The sequence below is a fragment of the Tachypleus tridentatus genome, chromosome 12 (genome assembly GCF_004210375.1).
Source record: "Tachypleus tridentatus isolate NWPU-2018 chromosome 12, ASM421037v1, whole genome shotgun sequence".
Classification (NCBI taxonomy): domain Eukaryota; kingdom Metazoa; phylum Arthropoda; class Merostomata; order Xiphosura; family Limulidae; genus Tachypleus; species Tachypleus tridentatus.
In genome coordinates this window covers 27,717,048-27,733,612 of record NC_134836.1, presented here as the reverse complement: position 1 = coordinate 27,733,612, position 16,565 = coordinate 27,717,048, and the positions used below count along the sequence as shown (strand labels likewise).

At 32.0% G+C, this 16,565-nt stretch overlaps 1 protein-coding gene across 9 annotated transcripts in view; it reads right to left on the bottom strand.

The window, feature by feature from the left end:
• The window catches only part of LOC143235413 (voltage-gated purine nucleotide uniporter SLC17A9-like), a 34,986-nt gene extending 22,511 nt beyond the window's left edge, over window positions 1-12,475 (bottom strand). For 3 of the 9 annotated variants that reach the window (XM_076473550.1, XM_076473555.1, XM_076473558.1), the window contains exons 1-8: window positions 11,527-11,676; window positions 11,194-11,287; window positions 9,580-9,706; window positions 7,773-7,995; window positions 6,594-6,693; window positions 5,000-5,073; window positions 2,647-2,797; window positions 648-744 (exon numbers count right to left, since the gene is read on the bottom strand). In XM_076473550.1, coding sequence (XP_076329665.1) covers window positions 648-744; window positions 2,647-2,797; window positions 5,000-5,073; window positions 6,594-6,693; window positions 7,773-7,995; window positions 9,580-9,706; window positions 11,194-11,287; window positions 11,527-11,623 — 963 coding nt within the window. In that variant the 5' untranslated portion in view covers window positions 11,624-11,676. Of the gene's footprint in view, window positions 1-647; window positions 745-2,646; window positions 2,798-4,999; window positions 5,074-6,593; window positions 6,694-7,772; window positions 7,996-9,579; window positions 9,707-11,134; window positions 11,288-11,444; window positions 11,677-12,254 lie in introns of those variants that run through there. The other 6 variants (XM_076473554.1, XM_076473552.1, XM_076473551.1 and 3 more) reach the window with 6 other exon arrangements.
• Window positions 12,476-16,565: the final 4,090 nt, after the last annotated feature.

The following is a 16,565-nucleotide window of genomic DNA, read 5'->3' as shown; positions in this document are numbered from 1 at the left end:
CAGAAGCTTAGTGTGTAGAACAAATTAAACAACATCGACAAAAGTAATGGTTACTAACAGTTAAACATGAACTGTGTAAAATAAGTTATTTCTTTACTACCTGGAGTATCCATTCCCTGGACAAACATGTAAATTTATGATTAAATGAAAGGTTATCTGATGCATGAAAACTTGTTTCCTCTATATGCAATTGTAAAAAATGCCCATAAAAACTCCAAATCATGAGATGTGCAACTACAAATTTGTTTGTATCTCTGCACAGACCTTTCACAATTTGGTAAAGATACATCAACCAGGGGCAAAGTAATGGTAAAAATGCAAAAACACCAGTAAAAAATGCAAAACAAAAACTAAAAAATTGTGTGTACACACACACACACACACACACACACACATATATATATATATATCCCCATGGATCCAACAATAGGGGACAAAGTTGTGGTAAAAAGTGCCTATAAAACCCACAAAATTTAAAATTTGTAAATACCTCTGCACAGACCTATTGAATCTCCATACCAGGTTTGGCAAAGATTCATCCACAGCCTGTAAAGTAGTTACACGAACAGACAAAAGACAGTATTATATTTACATAACTTCACCAATATTGCGAGAATTAAGAAACCAGGTTAAAATTAACTGAATACCTTGCCTTGTGGAAAATTTTCACTAAAGTAGACTGGCAACCATGAGATTAGGATATAAAAACAGTTGTCTTCTGTTATCTGTGCAATCAACATAGCCCTAATAATATGGTAATAACAGAATAAATTACTGTGATGAAAGTGTTGACTCCAATAACTTAATTAGCTTCTCCTAGAGATTATCAACATAAAATAAGTTTGAGGACTGCTTAACAAACATAGTTACATTTTCAGAGAAGTATCTTACAGATATGAAATAATATATACTGCATTTCAATTAGTGAAAGTACAAAAATTCTGCACTTTAATATGTAAAAAAAATAACTAAACATACGTAAGCTACTTTTAAGTAGCTAAGGTTAAAATAAGTTTATTTAGTATACCAGGATAGCAAGACTAACTTCAAGTAGCTGAGCTTGTCTAAGTTTTCCCACATTATACTTGAACAAATTTTCAAGAGAAAGAAACAGAGTTGGAAGCATGAACTACATAAGAAATGTTTAGGTATAGCTTGCAAGTCAATTTAAGATCTTTTTGTTATTTCATTTTCTTTGTAAGGTTGGGAGTAACATATATATGGTAGAAATATTAAGGTGGTTTCATTTCATTTCTACTTTAGGAATTAGAATACATTTTAAGGGTTTGCTTTCCCACAACTGGCTGTAGATGGTGAATGCAGTGTGAGTTGAGACCTTGTAGGTGTAAGCACTTAACTCCATACCCTTAACTGATTTTACATGATTACGGGCTAGCTTAACACGAATCTTTGGAGTTTTCTGGTAGATAGTGTATCCCCATCACATTTGCAAACTATTACAACAGATATTACACGTTATGACTTCAAGGGATTTGCAATGGATTTTGCAAAAAAACCTCCTTAATGTGTGTTTTTCTTATAGCAAAGCCACATTGGGCTATCTGCTGAGCCCACTGAGGGGAACCGAACCCCTGATTTTAGCATTGTAAATCCATAGACTTACTGCTGTACCAGCAGGAGCAAACCTTCTTAACGTTTATATATGTGTATGTATGTATGTATGTAAACACGTCATATGTACATTAGAGAATTCTATATGTTATGAAAGATACTAAAATATCTTTATTATGGTTAAAATAAGTATGTATTCCACATTAGTATTTAAAGTTATTTTTCTAAAGAAACACCTACAGTTGTTCTTCTACTAGCCATCTTTAATTTTTAACTGACAATATAAAGGATTTTGCAGCTAGTCAACAACACCCACAACAAACTCTTTGGATACCCTTGTCTGACTAAACTATGGGATTTGACTATCAACCTTACAATACAACCATAACCACGAAATGTAGGATCAGGAACTTGCAGATCAGTAGTTGTGTGTGATATTCAGCGAGACATTCTACATTTGTAAATTTCAATTTATTTCAGTTCATTATGTTTTTTTAGGTTTCAGTTAACAAGTCTGAAATACCATTAGTGTTTTATTTAATTGATTCTGATTTGATTTTGAATATGATTTTTCAATATATAGGCTTCTTTTACAACTAGCAGTTAAACTAGTGTTTTACACTACTGAATCATAAAACTTCCACCATTTCCAAATGAGAATAAATTTAACACAATTGACATTATTCCGTGATCTTACTAGTGCACAGTTGTAACATTTCCCTTTAACTTTATTATGCTAAATAAAAATATATAAAAGTTGCTTTCCAGCATACTGTAACTCAGAAGAGTACATCTACTGTAGTGTATTTCAATGTACACATTGCTTTGTTTTACATAAACAAAGTTTCCAATAAGTCCTGATAGATTTAAACTTATTTTACTGGTTCAATGTTTTCTCAGGAGCTGTACTCCTAAAGAAAAAAACACTCTGAAAGTAAAAAAAAACTGGGCCTTGAAAACACATTTAATAATTTTATATAATTAAGAAAATGAACTATTCAGTCAGACATATTATAAACATATGTTAGAAGTTTACTTTCTAAAAAGAAATCATGTAGCTCACAAAAAACTTACCAAAATGCTTTACTTTTTAACAAAGTAGTCCAGGGTAGATTAGTAGACATGACAGTTTTTTGCAACTGCTGATTAACAAAACTTGACTTATCTGAAATTTTTGTTGTTGACAAGTATCTTAAGAAGATAACCCATGTGATTCCTAAAATACCTAAAACACATTTAGTGAAAGTAAATGATAATTCCAAGTACTGCAATCAACAAATAAGTCTAAATAAATTTTATTTTTCTAATCTTATTATGTTCTTTGATCCTTAAAAGAAATATATCAGAAGCCATCCATTTTACAGTAATGAATACTTTAACGTGTAATCTCATCTAATCAATAAAACCTAGACATACTAAAGTTGACTCATAGTTCTATTTTTAATACCCCAAATGCTAAGTTTTTATTTTTGAACTTCTAACAAGTCCCACAACACTACACATATGATTCTTCAGACTTAAGATATTATATCTAGCAAATTTTCAAATTCTTGATTAATGGTAAATTTTCTGTGATTATTAACAAATTTATCAAACCTTCAATATTATATCTGGCCAAAATCTTATACCTATTAAGTCTTTAAAAATCTTTATTAGGGTCAAAATGTATAAAATACTTCAGGTTCTTGAAGCAAAGTTTAAATCTGAAGTAGAAGTTAATTACCATTTATAAGAATTATACTGCAAATCCTGTGTTGTCCTTGGAAACATTTTCTTTATTGTTAATTGTGACCAATCATATTGTAATAGTTATGCATCACTACTGCCTGACACTATAATATTTGTTCTAAAATACATCTGCATGTGACTGTAAATCACTTTTAAACTCCATATCTTGATAGACATTCCATAGATCCTCCACTATATCCAAAACCACATTTAAGCAGGCATGACAGTCCATTGGTTTGGCTTGACTTCTTATAGCAAAGCCACGTTGGGCCATCTGCTGAGTCCGCTGAGGGGAATCGAACCCCTGATTTTAGCAGTGTAAGTCAACAGACTTACCACTGTACCAGCGGTTGACAAAAGTCCATTGAAACTTAATCAAGTACTTCATTGGTACGTGATAAAATGGAATTGTTGTGATTCTAGAATTTTCTTTGACCATCTGTCTCCTGATGATGGCTGTTGTTTTCAAGGTATTGCTGGATGCTTGTAAACCTCTGTCCCTTACCTTTAACTTAAAACCTTTGTTCAGTATCTCATCATTTTTTGACTTTTGCAAAGGGTTTTTAACTTGGAGGATTCTCTTTATGTAAGCACTGCTTTCAATTTACAGTTGAGGATGATGCTTCAGACTGTCTAATGGTGTTGTTTCAGAGTATCTGCCCTCATATACAATGAAGAACATGATATTATTTGAAAGTTGTGTCCTTTTGTTTATTCTACATCTTGGGCAGAATTATAAATATCACTATAGACAAAAATTTTTTGTGGGATTGTATAATTACAGGAATAAGGATTTTGTCAAGATTATATATATATAGTGAATTTAAATAAATTTAAACATGTGGTTGAGCGCGAGTGTGTGCGTGTATAAACAGTCTGGAACTGACTTGAATAACACATATAACCTACTAATGACATTTTCTCTGTTCAATATTTATAGTTTGCAAATTCTTTCATTGAAAATACATGGACAATATAGATAAAGGAATGGTCAATAAATTACTTGAAATGTGTTGATGATGAAGGTCTTTGGTGTTGCTGGCCATGAGAAGCCCGCTGCTACTTTACAAAAGGATCAAAGTTATTTGGCAAGTTTGACGAATAAATGTCAAATGATTTAATTATAACAAATAAAATGTAATGTATGTTGGATATCACAATTGGAATTATTGACATAATTTTGATGGTAATAGCTTAATGTTATGGAAGCAAAATATCTTAAATTTATGGTTGATTAGTCTCTTAAGTCAACAAAGCAGCGTGGTGTTGCTAGTTACAAGATAATAGAATCTTAGGTTGTGTCTAGAGGAATAATTAATACATGTCTGAAAAGGTTATAATGTCATTTTTTGGTCATATCTGGAGTATTGTGTTCAGTCTTGAGCTTTTTTATAATAGAAAGGGCATTGATGAATCAAGAGGTTCACACAACAATAGTTTTAGATCTTTGAACTTGTTTTCTCTTGAAAAAAGGAGAGTTAGAGGATATATGATTGAGATGTTCAAATCCAATGACCATATTAACATGTTAATCACAATATTTTACTTTTCTGAAAAAGAAACTTTTATGATGACAAGATCAACTTGAAATTACTCTAAAACAAGTTTATATATATATATATATATATATATATATATATATATATATATATTCCACTCTTCTATTCAGAAGGCCAAACATTATCTAAGATATACATACCAAAAAACCTGAATACATACACCCAACCATAATGTTCAATAATGACAGAACCAAGACTTCCGACTAGCAGGCATCTATTGGAAAAGTTATGAAAATAACATAAGTTGACCTCTTTCCTTCTCTCTCTCATATGTACTATTCACTCTGCTTGCATTTCACATTAACTTTCAGCTTATTATTCTATAGGTTCAGAATTAATATGTCAGAAATATAAACTGAATTTCATATATTTTTAGTAACCTTTATGAAATATGGCAATACATATTGAAACTATTTTGAAAAACCTGATGTATCTGATATAAGTTAATGTATTACTTAAAATAACATATCTGTGTATGTTGTAACACCAGTAATATGAAATTTTATATGAAGGAAACAGCTCTAATAATTATAAGCCAATACAAACAAGAAGTACTTTAAATGTTATTTATAATTTTATATTCAAATTTAACACTAATATTTTGTTGACAATTAATCCTTTCACATATTTAACTAACAAAATACAATAGTTAACAAGGCAGTTAATTTTCACGATAATTAGTGGTTTGAAAATCTAATACATTTAAAGAAGTGTGGTGATTTGTAACAAATGAAGTGAAAGTGACAAGATATCGTTTGAAGTGTGAATAAATATAAAACACTCTCCTTAAAAGAAACAGCAGAAAAAGAGGAGTGGCTGATCAGAATAGTGGAGAGTAAGTAAAAGTAATATGAAATAAACATGTAGCAATTAGTAGATAAATAAGGGCATAATATTGTTAGCAAGTCTTAGTGCTTTAAATATCAAAAACAAAATGTTGTTTTCAAAGGAAGTAAAATCTTTCTTTTAAAAACAAAAATTAAAAGCACAATATGCACTTTATAAAATGCAGAACTATCTATGTGACAGATACAAGATAATACTCTGCACAAGACCAGGCAGAATACACTGTATCTATCTTAAGAAACAGTATATATGTTTCTTGATCAGAAAATGTACAGAAAAAAACCTCAGGTTTCATTCAGCATGTAACTTCAAATGGATTTAGAATGTTTGAGATTAGAGCATAAAAAATTTAAAACCTTTATGAATAGGGATTATGTCTTGATATTACTATAATACCCTAATGAGATGTTAACCATCACATTTTACCCTATTTATTTCACGTTGTTCTTCCTCGTATGATAATACTTCAATGCAATTTATCTCACTTAAGTCAGCTGATATGATCATAGTTATAGCACATTTAGTTTAACTAGTCCATTTACTTATTAAACATATAATTCATCATTACTATATAGTTGATAATAGTTTTCGGCACATGTTTAATGACCTTACAATCTTGTTGAGCAGAACATTTTATTATTATTATATTTTAGTATTAATATATTACCACAATAATGTGTTGGCAGTTAAATTTTACCCTGATTATGCATCCTTGTTAACATTCTATACTAATGATGTGTTGGTAATAATTTTAAACTATCAACATTTTGATATTAATTTACTACTGACATCTAGTGATGTGTTGGTGGTTACTATTTTGAGTACCTAAAATAACTGTACACTGAAGGATTATTAGTTGAAAAACACACAGAAAAACAATATTCTTACCCAAGTGTAGCCCCAGAACTAGTTGCACTAATGAAAAAAGTAGTTTCAGATGTAGGTAAGTATTTGGCAGTTATACTGGTCACAGCAGGATAATGAAAACCTAGTGAAAAGGAAAATTTTATCAAGTAAGAATAATTTTAAGTCATTATTAAATGTTACAGGAATAATTAGAATTTGGTTTAACTGTACATTGAGGCTAATTGTTATTATTATATTTACTAGGATACACAGTTTTCAGTTATACTGAAAGATATTACACTATATATTTAATCATTTCTTCTATTTTTATTGGTTGCTTCAAAAGCTCTTAACAATAATTCATTTGAACAGACTTTAACAAGTAGATGGAAGAAATATTCCTTTGGTATAAAACTTTCCTTCATCTAAATTTCACAAGATTTCAAATCTGCTTTGTTAATTTCTCAGAAACATATTACTTCAACTTGCTAAGGACCATTTTTTTCAAAAAAAGGAATACAGCAAATAACAGGTGACCAGTGAAGATTGAATAATTGCCTAATTTATTTTTGCATGTTTAAACACAAAAAATGTAGAAAGTTTTTCCTAAACATGTCTTTGAACAATAAATGAAGCAATTTAGATATATGGCAGTTTGTTTCAAACACTGATCAGTTGATTGATTGATTGATTTAGTGTTTTATGGCACAAAGCAGCGAGGCTATCTGCGCCACACTGATCAGAAAATGAAAATATTTTGTGAATAATGTGTGGGTCTATCAAAAACATAGATTTCCATAGTCTTTGCATACTTCTCAACAGCTTCCAAATATTGTGTGTGTGTGTGTGTGTGTGTTACAGACTACTTTTTTTCAAAGATAAAATTTTCAATTTTATCCTAGATGTAGTGGCCTAATACTTTCTTTGATTGGCTGTATCCTCTACTGTATACTGTAGTTTCACCTGTTCAAGGCTCATCAGTATATACTACATCAGTGATGTATTAACCATATCATTTTCCCCTAATTACATCTCAGTATATTAATATACAACCCAAGTGATGTGTTGACAATATGATTTTATCCTAATTATGTCTTCATATTAACATGCTACACAAATGGTGTTGATTATAACATTTTACCCTAATCTAAGTATTACTAGGCACAAAAATACCTTATAAACGTTAATAAGAATGTTCAACACTTGAACATTAAATATAACCTTGAAAGGCCCCAGTAGCTATTCGAGAGAAAATGACAAAAATTCCAGGTCCCCTGGAATCATGATGGCTAAACCATATAGTTTCTGGCAAACAAAATGTCAGAAGTGACCAAGCAGTTGTTCCCAAAAGTAGTAAAGTCTCTCCTCCATAGTGGTCACTCAAATATCCCCCAGGCACCTGTGTCAGGACATAACCCCAGAAAAAACTGGAGAGAACAATACCCTATTTAAAATAATGACAAAGTACAAAGTATTAAAATAATAGACTGCTACTTAACGTAAAATGAAACAAATATGTCAGATTACTTCTGTGGACATGCTATGCTGTCAGATTTATTTTATTTATACTGTAATAACCAATATCTACATTGAAGATAACCATGTTATTGATGACAAACTATACACAAGTATTTACCCAAAAAGATATGTTTTAGTAATTTATTTATGATTTCAGTTTAAAACAGAGAACTTATGAAATGAACTGGACAAAAAATATAGTTTTTGAAAAGTATTGAAGACTTAAGTTGATTGGTTTGTCTCACTGTAACACATTCAATAAATATTTATTTTCCTTTACAGAAAGAAATTAATTGGTAATTTGTATAAGTAATATGGCTTTTGCTTTTTTTAGAATATTTCTCAAAGACACAAGAGATATCTGTGCTAGTTGTTACTGATTTTGAAGTAGTAAAATAAGTATTTTTGCTAAAAGGATGCTTTTATTTTTAAGAAAGTTTCTCAAAGATATATGAGGAATATCTGTGCTAGCCGTCCCTAACTTTGAACTTATCTAATTTTGGATCAATAAAAAGGATTAAACTTACACAAGGTTTACCATCATTGCAACTAAAAAAAAAAACAGCATATCTTCACAAAACACTGTAATTTTGAATTAAAACCTAAGACCAATAAATGCAAAATAAAGGAAGCTACCTTAATTGAATACAACAGCTCCACCCTCGATCAACACCCCAGTGTCAAGAAACCTAAATTACACTGTGAAACAATATTCAGCCTTTGTTCTGTACTCATGTATCTCCATAAACTACTTGCACCTGAGAATGACAAAATCTTGATAGAATAAAGTTTTTTGTTTCCCAGTTAAGCTGTTTCAAAATTTTTATTTGCTTAAAAGTGTATTCCTCATTATCAAGTTACACAAGTTTCTTTTGTAAGAATATAATGTTTTATATGAGTTAATGTTAGGTATGTGGACTGGAACTATGTTGTGCTATAGCTGAATTCAATCTTATGCTACATTTCTACTGAAAGAAAGGCAGCAAAAACTGACATAAAAATGGTTCAAGATATTAAATGCTTTTACAAATTAAAAAAAAAATCAACAGGAACAATGAATTGTGAAAATTAAAATAAATTAAAGGTAAACATTAATAAGTAAATAAAGTTAAAATGTACAATTTTCTACACTTCCCAGATGTTGTATCAGTCACTTGTCATTCTTATTTTGGAATGGTGTTATTCAGTTCATCCAGAAGTTTTCCTTCAAAATATTTCCTTATATAAGCACTCTTTACATTATGTTTTATTTTAATAATGAAAACTCTTTACACTAACTAACCATTGTCTTCATGTTTATAACAATACTTCCACTTCTTTAGTGGTAAGTTTGAAGATTTATAACATTAAAAACAAGGTTTTCATACTAGGTGGACACAGCACAAATAGCCTATTGGGTGACTTTGTGCATAACAATAGACAAACCTTAAAAAAGAAGTATATATACATAAAATTTCAGACAACTGAAAATTTTCAACTAAAGTCCTGAGCTTCTAAATATAATACTTACAGTATCTGTCTTACTCCAATTATATTGTTTAGAGATGGATACTACTGAAATTGGTAAAACTGAACGAGCAGCATACAAACAAAGATTTCCAACAATAAAAGTAGCCATCCAAATCGTTTTTTCTTTTCTGAAACATTCAAAGAAAGAAATATATTAATATAACTTCTGGGAAAAAGTAGAAAGAATGTATAATTATGTATCCTGTATATCCAGTGATAACAAGGCCTATTTTCCATTACCAAAGCTCTATTGTTGGGATATGACAAACAAAACAGTGGTTAACATGCTATTTATCTTAAACTGTTTGGTAAACACTGTTATGGTATGAATCCTACTGAGTTACTAAAGTCTAACATTTTATTAATTCCCTTACTTGTCACAACATAGAAAAATGAAGATAAGGACTATACTATTTACTTATTTTGACATTTTGTGTTACTTAGTATAATTTTCCTGATTTAACCTGCTCATTATACAGAAGAACTGGTAAACCAGCAAGGTAGTTTTCTTGATCCCAGAGAGAGTTAAGTGACCACAACATTAACAGAAGAAAAGTACATTTGTAATTATCAACAAGGACTTCAGATTACACTGTAATGAATAATACTATGTCAGCCACACTATATCAGCTGTATCCAGTGCCAACACAGCTTTTTGTCTAATACCAAGATTCTTCAGGCTGGCTGAGATATATCACACCAAGTAGTATTCGAGATGCTCTTGGTATTAGCAAACTGTTTGACAGCATCTTAATTAATCTTTTTTTTTTATATAATCTCTATTAAAAATATTAATTATCAACTATGATTATAGGAACAAATTTAAAAGTTAAACTAATGTACAAATAGAACAGTTTTACACAGTGTACAGTGCAAAAGTTATCTAAATCATGATAATTAACTCAATATTTTAAATATATTTAAGCCTAGGTAATACTTAAAAATTCTGATTTCTGTCTGAATTATTTTCTAAAATATACTTTACGTTTGAGTTTAATGCAAAAACTTATTACAATTGTACATCACTATATGCAAGTTGCATACTGAACGCTCTTTAGCTCCTTACCTATTTTTTTCTAATGAATGCACTTTAAAATGATTAATAGAGAATTAAATTATGAACTTGTTTTCGTGATAAATGCAACATACATTATTACTGTACATTAATTTGAAATTATTATTAAAATAGTAAGCATAATCGTTTACTTAATTGTATAATTAGATTGAATTAGCTTAGTTACTATACATAAATTTATGAACAGAAAATTCGTTGACTACGTATATAATTTTTATGATAATAACACATATAATTATTAGTTTAATTAATTTTAAGTTAATATATAAATGAATGTCTGTTAATATAACTAACGAAAAAGGTAGGATAGTTTAGTTTTTTAAATTCATAAATAAAAATCATTATGATTACGCAACGTTTTAAACTTGATCTCCAAGTTTGATTTAAAACAAACTTTTTGAGGCGAGAATTTTGGCTGTGTAAAACTAAGACAATTCTTATAACTACAACGCAATGATAATATAGTATAGGGAATTTCAACCTCTTTATGAGCGAATCCTACGTCATTTTGTACAGAACTTTACATTATTAATACATTACTTTTTCCAGAGTTCTTCAGTACCTGTGGTACACGTACTTTCGCCATTCGCAGTCAGTAGTTCGACCTCTGTTATTGTACTTTTGGCGTTCATTTCTACGGGAAGAAAAAGAGAGAAAAAGTATTTTTATTACTTCTGATTTTACACACAAATATTTGCAGAAAAAAGTGGTCATAATCTTGTACTCTGTTTTTGATAAATCAAATTTGTTATGTCTTAAAACTAATGTTATAAAAAAAAACAACAAGCAACCTGTTTACCAGAACTTGTGTGAGCCAGACTTGAAGTAAAACAACCCTGCAGCTATTATCTTATGAAAGTTAGAATAACTCACCCAAAAGTAAATGAAAAATACAAATCAATATTAAATAACTAACAGTTCTCAACGTAACGTTTGGCTTGAAGCATGTAAATAATCCATGTAACAGCATCTATGAACATAGTTGCAATTTGACCAATAGCATCAGCTTATATTTATACACACCTGCTAAGAGTAAGAACACACGAGGCGCACAGATGTCTGATGCAAAATTGCAGTTTATTATGAAGTTATATCTTCAAAGAATAAAAAAATTATTTTTAAACGATGAGATACGATATTTAGTTTTGGTTATTCACTAAAAGTATATCAGCTATATATGTACTAGCTGTTCCTAATTTTGAAGTTCCAAGTTCCAAGTTTGACTGTGTGGGTATTTGGGTATTGATGTTGTTAAATTTTGAACTAATAATGGTTTGTTTGTTTTTGAATTTCGCGCAAAGCTACTCGAGTGCTATGTGTAAGACTAAAGGGAAGGCAGTTAGTCATCACCACCCACTGTCAACTCTTGGGCTACTCTTTTACCAACGAATAGTGGGATTGACCGTAACATTATAACGCCCCCAGGACTGAAAGGGCGAGCATGTTTGGTGCGACCGGGATTCGAACCCGCGACCCTCGGATTATGAGTCGAACGCCTTAACACACTTGGTCATGCCGGGCTACTAATAATGGTAGCTAGTTAACAATACCCACTGTCAGCTGTTAGACTATTTAAATCGAACAATGAATTTATAACTCACCAAAAACAAAATGCGTTATTTATTCTGAAATTAATAAGATGCGAACAGTCTATTGTCTGATCCACGCTAATCTCTAGATCACGCTCTACCCAAACTTACGTTTATTTAAACCCACGACATACGCATCAAAACAGTATATCACAAGAAATATTTTGACCCATTGACTACTGATTCCTTTGCGCGAACTTCGAAACAAAAACTACTGATTCGCCATATTCGGTACGCCCCGTCTACAGTAGCTAAAAGGGAATATGCTGTATACACTGTACAGATCGCAAATATTCCGCGCTCTGTTGAAGCAGCAGCATTCAAAGGGCTAAAGTTACAGTGCGCAATCTCGGCATGACGTATTGAATATGTTTGTAAATACCGTTAGTTTTTCTTTAGTGTTTTTGTTTTAAAATACTATTTCATTCTTATCAAAAAAATGTTTTACTTAACATTACACGTTTCCACTACACTTGGAATTTTGGTAAAGAGTTTCACAGAGAGATAAAAAAATAAAATTGTTGAAGTATAAGGAAACGGATCATTGAGAGCTTTTGCAGTTTTTGTTTAAATCAGTTCAAAACAACCACACAACTTGTCGCAATCAATCACGGCAGATTTCTGTTATATCTTGCCCTTATGACGCTCATTTTAAATTTAACGCTATACAATGAAATCTTAATCAGATAAAGTAACTAATATAGGTTATTAGTGTTTAAGATTAATATCAACTTCTGATCAGAGCAAATTGCTCACTGAAATCAAAAATAAAAATACACCTACTAATGAGCATAGTTATTTATATGAACTCTTATTTCTCGGTTTTTAAAGTTGAGTATAAGGGTACACATTGGGCTAGTTGTGCTTTGCCCATCATGGGTATTGAACCGGGTTTCTAGTGGTGTGAGTCCACAAACATACTGTTGTGCTACTGGGGGAGGAGTATAATGTTTTTTATATTCTTATTTGTAAACACCTGTAGTTTTCCCAGTTGAAAAACTTTGTTATTAATGATATTTTCGGTCGAATTTTAAGCCTTCCAACCATTATTATTAACAAAAGTCAGATTAAAGACCGAATAGAGTAATATTACCAGGCCAAACTTTCAAATGCAAAACTGTTGTGGCTTTGAACAGTCTTACGTGACGGAGGGGTTACAGCACGTGATTACTTGCTTTTTACATCTATTATTTCGGAAAGTAACTTGTGTTAAAAGTTCTAAAAAATGTTTGTTTGCTAAAGTTTGTGCAAAGCTGCTTGAGGGCTAAATGCGCTAACCGTCCTTAATTTTGACGTGACGAAATAGAGACAAGGCAACTAGTTTACACCTTCCACCATCAACTCTTAGGTTATGCATGTTCGGTGATGGAATTCATTTGCAATTCAAAGGTTGTGAATCGAGGTTCCTAACAATTTTACGTATCAGAATATAACAGATTGACTTGCATGTCCTCATCTGGATTCAGTTCAAGTTTACACTCACAATGTACAAAAGCGAGGGCATATACATCTTATTAATGTAATTTCATCTGGTAATGAAATGTTTTGATTACTTGCTTCTCCTCAGTGACTCACACTGTAATTTCATATGCAATTGATATTTGAAATCATAAGTACTTTGTAAAACTCCCTAACTACAAAACTGATGAAAAACAAGACAACTGTAGGTTACACAAAAACATAATTTATCTACAACTATGGATTCACCAGTAAATGTATCATGAGGTACAGGTTGGTTGGTTGGATGATGTTTATTGGCGCAAAGTAATTAAGCTTTTTGCACAAAACAATTGTCAAAAAAATAATAAATACGAATAAAATTATTAAAACATGTAAAAAGAGTCACGTTAAAACAAAGGCCAAGTTTCGAATTAAAAACTTAAATAGAATTAAAAAGGCCAATAGCCCTTAAAAATTTTAAAACACAAATGAGGTGAGCAGTGCCACCATCGCTAATGATACTGTACAACGTCATGACTGCTCTCATGGCAAAAGCATATCTAAAATGGTGCCGTCGCTCACAGTCGTAACGACGACACGACAGTAAAAAGTGGGTTATTGTGAGTTAAGTGTGACACAGACCACACGTTGTTACATCAGTCCCAAATAAAAGAAAACGATGAGTTAAAAACTGTGTCCAATGTGTAGCCTAGTCGGGACAACTTCCTCCTTCCGATCCTTATGAAAGCAAAAAGCAAGAATCTCCGACTAGGGAATGTTCTTTAAATCTCTCTCAAGTATAACTCCTCTAGAATATTTCAAAGTGGCATAGGGAGTAACCTTGATTGGTATATCCCCAGTGGTCTTTGAATTCAGGAGAAGTTTGGTATGTTGTGGGGTTGATGTTTTCAACAAAATGTCTTCAGAGTGCAACTTTTCAACTGAATTTGGGGGAGCCAGCACGACCCTCTAATCCTTTTTAATAAAATAGGGAGACATGTGTCCCAAGTATTTCTTAGATAAGGAATACATAATTAGAAATCAAGGTACATAATCTGACTGTGATGGTAACTGTACAATAGAGTCGTACATGCATTTTCGTTTTCCGATAAGCTGCTTTTTATACTTTTTTTCATGGATAGGGGTATCCATAGTAAATGGTATACATTTCAGTGCCCACTGTCCCCACCCACGATGGAGCTCTACAAGGGGACGCACTGCAATGCCAAACAAAGACACTACAGCAATGCCAGGGTTTCGTGAGTATTATACACAAACACCAGCATCAGACACAGTGCTCACAACATCTGTTGAGAACGAACCAAGGTCGCCCATCCAGAGTAATTCAAGGTCAAAGTGGTATGTTGGGGTTGGACCCTCAACTACGAGGATCCTCTCTCCCCTTCACGTGTCGCCACGTATGGGAAACATGTGGGTAGATGTTCAGATCCCAGAGGAGGTAAACTGTAAATAGAGAATCTTCTCTGGAAGTTCCCCTCACCACTTACAGAAATCTACCTCGAGGGGCATAATGGAAGGACTCCAGACACCTGGAATGATCTTAACATATATAGATCAAGATGCGAAATTTGATACTCAGTTGTCTGCAGGCTTTGGTAGCTTGTCTGAACAGATGACACACACTGTAAAATGGAGTCTTGCTACATTTCTTAACCCTTGACTAAGATGAGTGTGTGTCATACTGAATAGTATAAGTACTTGTCACACACACACATATATATATTATGATGTTATGCTGACCAGGATGAACACCTGTCATATATCATCGTTTTACACTGATCATGATGAGCATCTCTCATTTATACTATGTTGTCATACTGACCACGTTTAGCATCTGCCATATATATAATGGTATTGCATTGACTAGGATTGGCACCTCTCATATATAACACATTTAAGCAAGAATCACCTGATTATTATCCGAATTTCCTGATGTTCAGATAAGCAGTACAGCTACCACTGCCTTCTACCAAGTACACGTGCACTGCAGTATTCACAGAAATATATAAAGCACCAGTGTTCCCCAGTACTTAATGCACATGAATCCGCCTGTCAACTATTTGGTAAATCAAGTATCCATTAAAAGAGATTTACGTAAAACATTAGCACAATGAAAGCTTACACCTAGTAAATGAGTGTGGTTATACTATGTAACTGCATTATTTAAAGAATCTGTTTTGACTAGAATGGTCATATTTTGACACTTCAGTGAAGTGGACCATGGATTGTAGTTGATATGTGATGCCCATTGTATACTACATCGACAAGGTGACGTTCTATTTCAGTGAAAAGCCTCCTGAGAAGTGGTTGAGCAGCTTGTCATCAGTGTTATCACATCATTTGTGATTATGAAATGTAGTAGTCTGTGAAAAATAATACGAAGTAGTGTCAGTAGATATACAGTTTGACTGCTCTACTGGTCAGTCGAGATATGTTGTTTTTAGTTGTTATCACTGGAGTTAACTGCTTGGCCAGTAGTTATATAATATTAATTTGGTTGGGAAAATTAATGACTGGAAGGAACTAATGTTTTTGTTTTCCAAGTTGGTTCCCAATAGACTGTATCTAGGATATCATAAGGTAGCCACACCATAATGTCAGACAAGTGCTTGACCAGTAAACCAACAGTTGAAAGAAGTTTGACCATCACTTTCTGAGCCATCGAGTTATGTTTAATTGTAAGACACTGATGCGCTGCCTTTAACATGCATTTGATTTATTTAATGAGCGAAGCAGAATTGCTGATGTGCAGATCGCATGATACTCACTAGATAAGCAATGGAAGGTCAACGGATAAAATCCTAGAACACTGTTGACTGATTTTGTCTGTTAATAATGGCTGATATGCCAGTAGAAATAAAT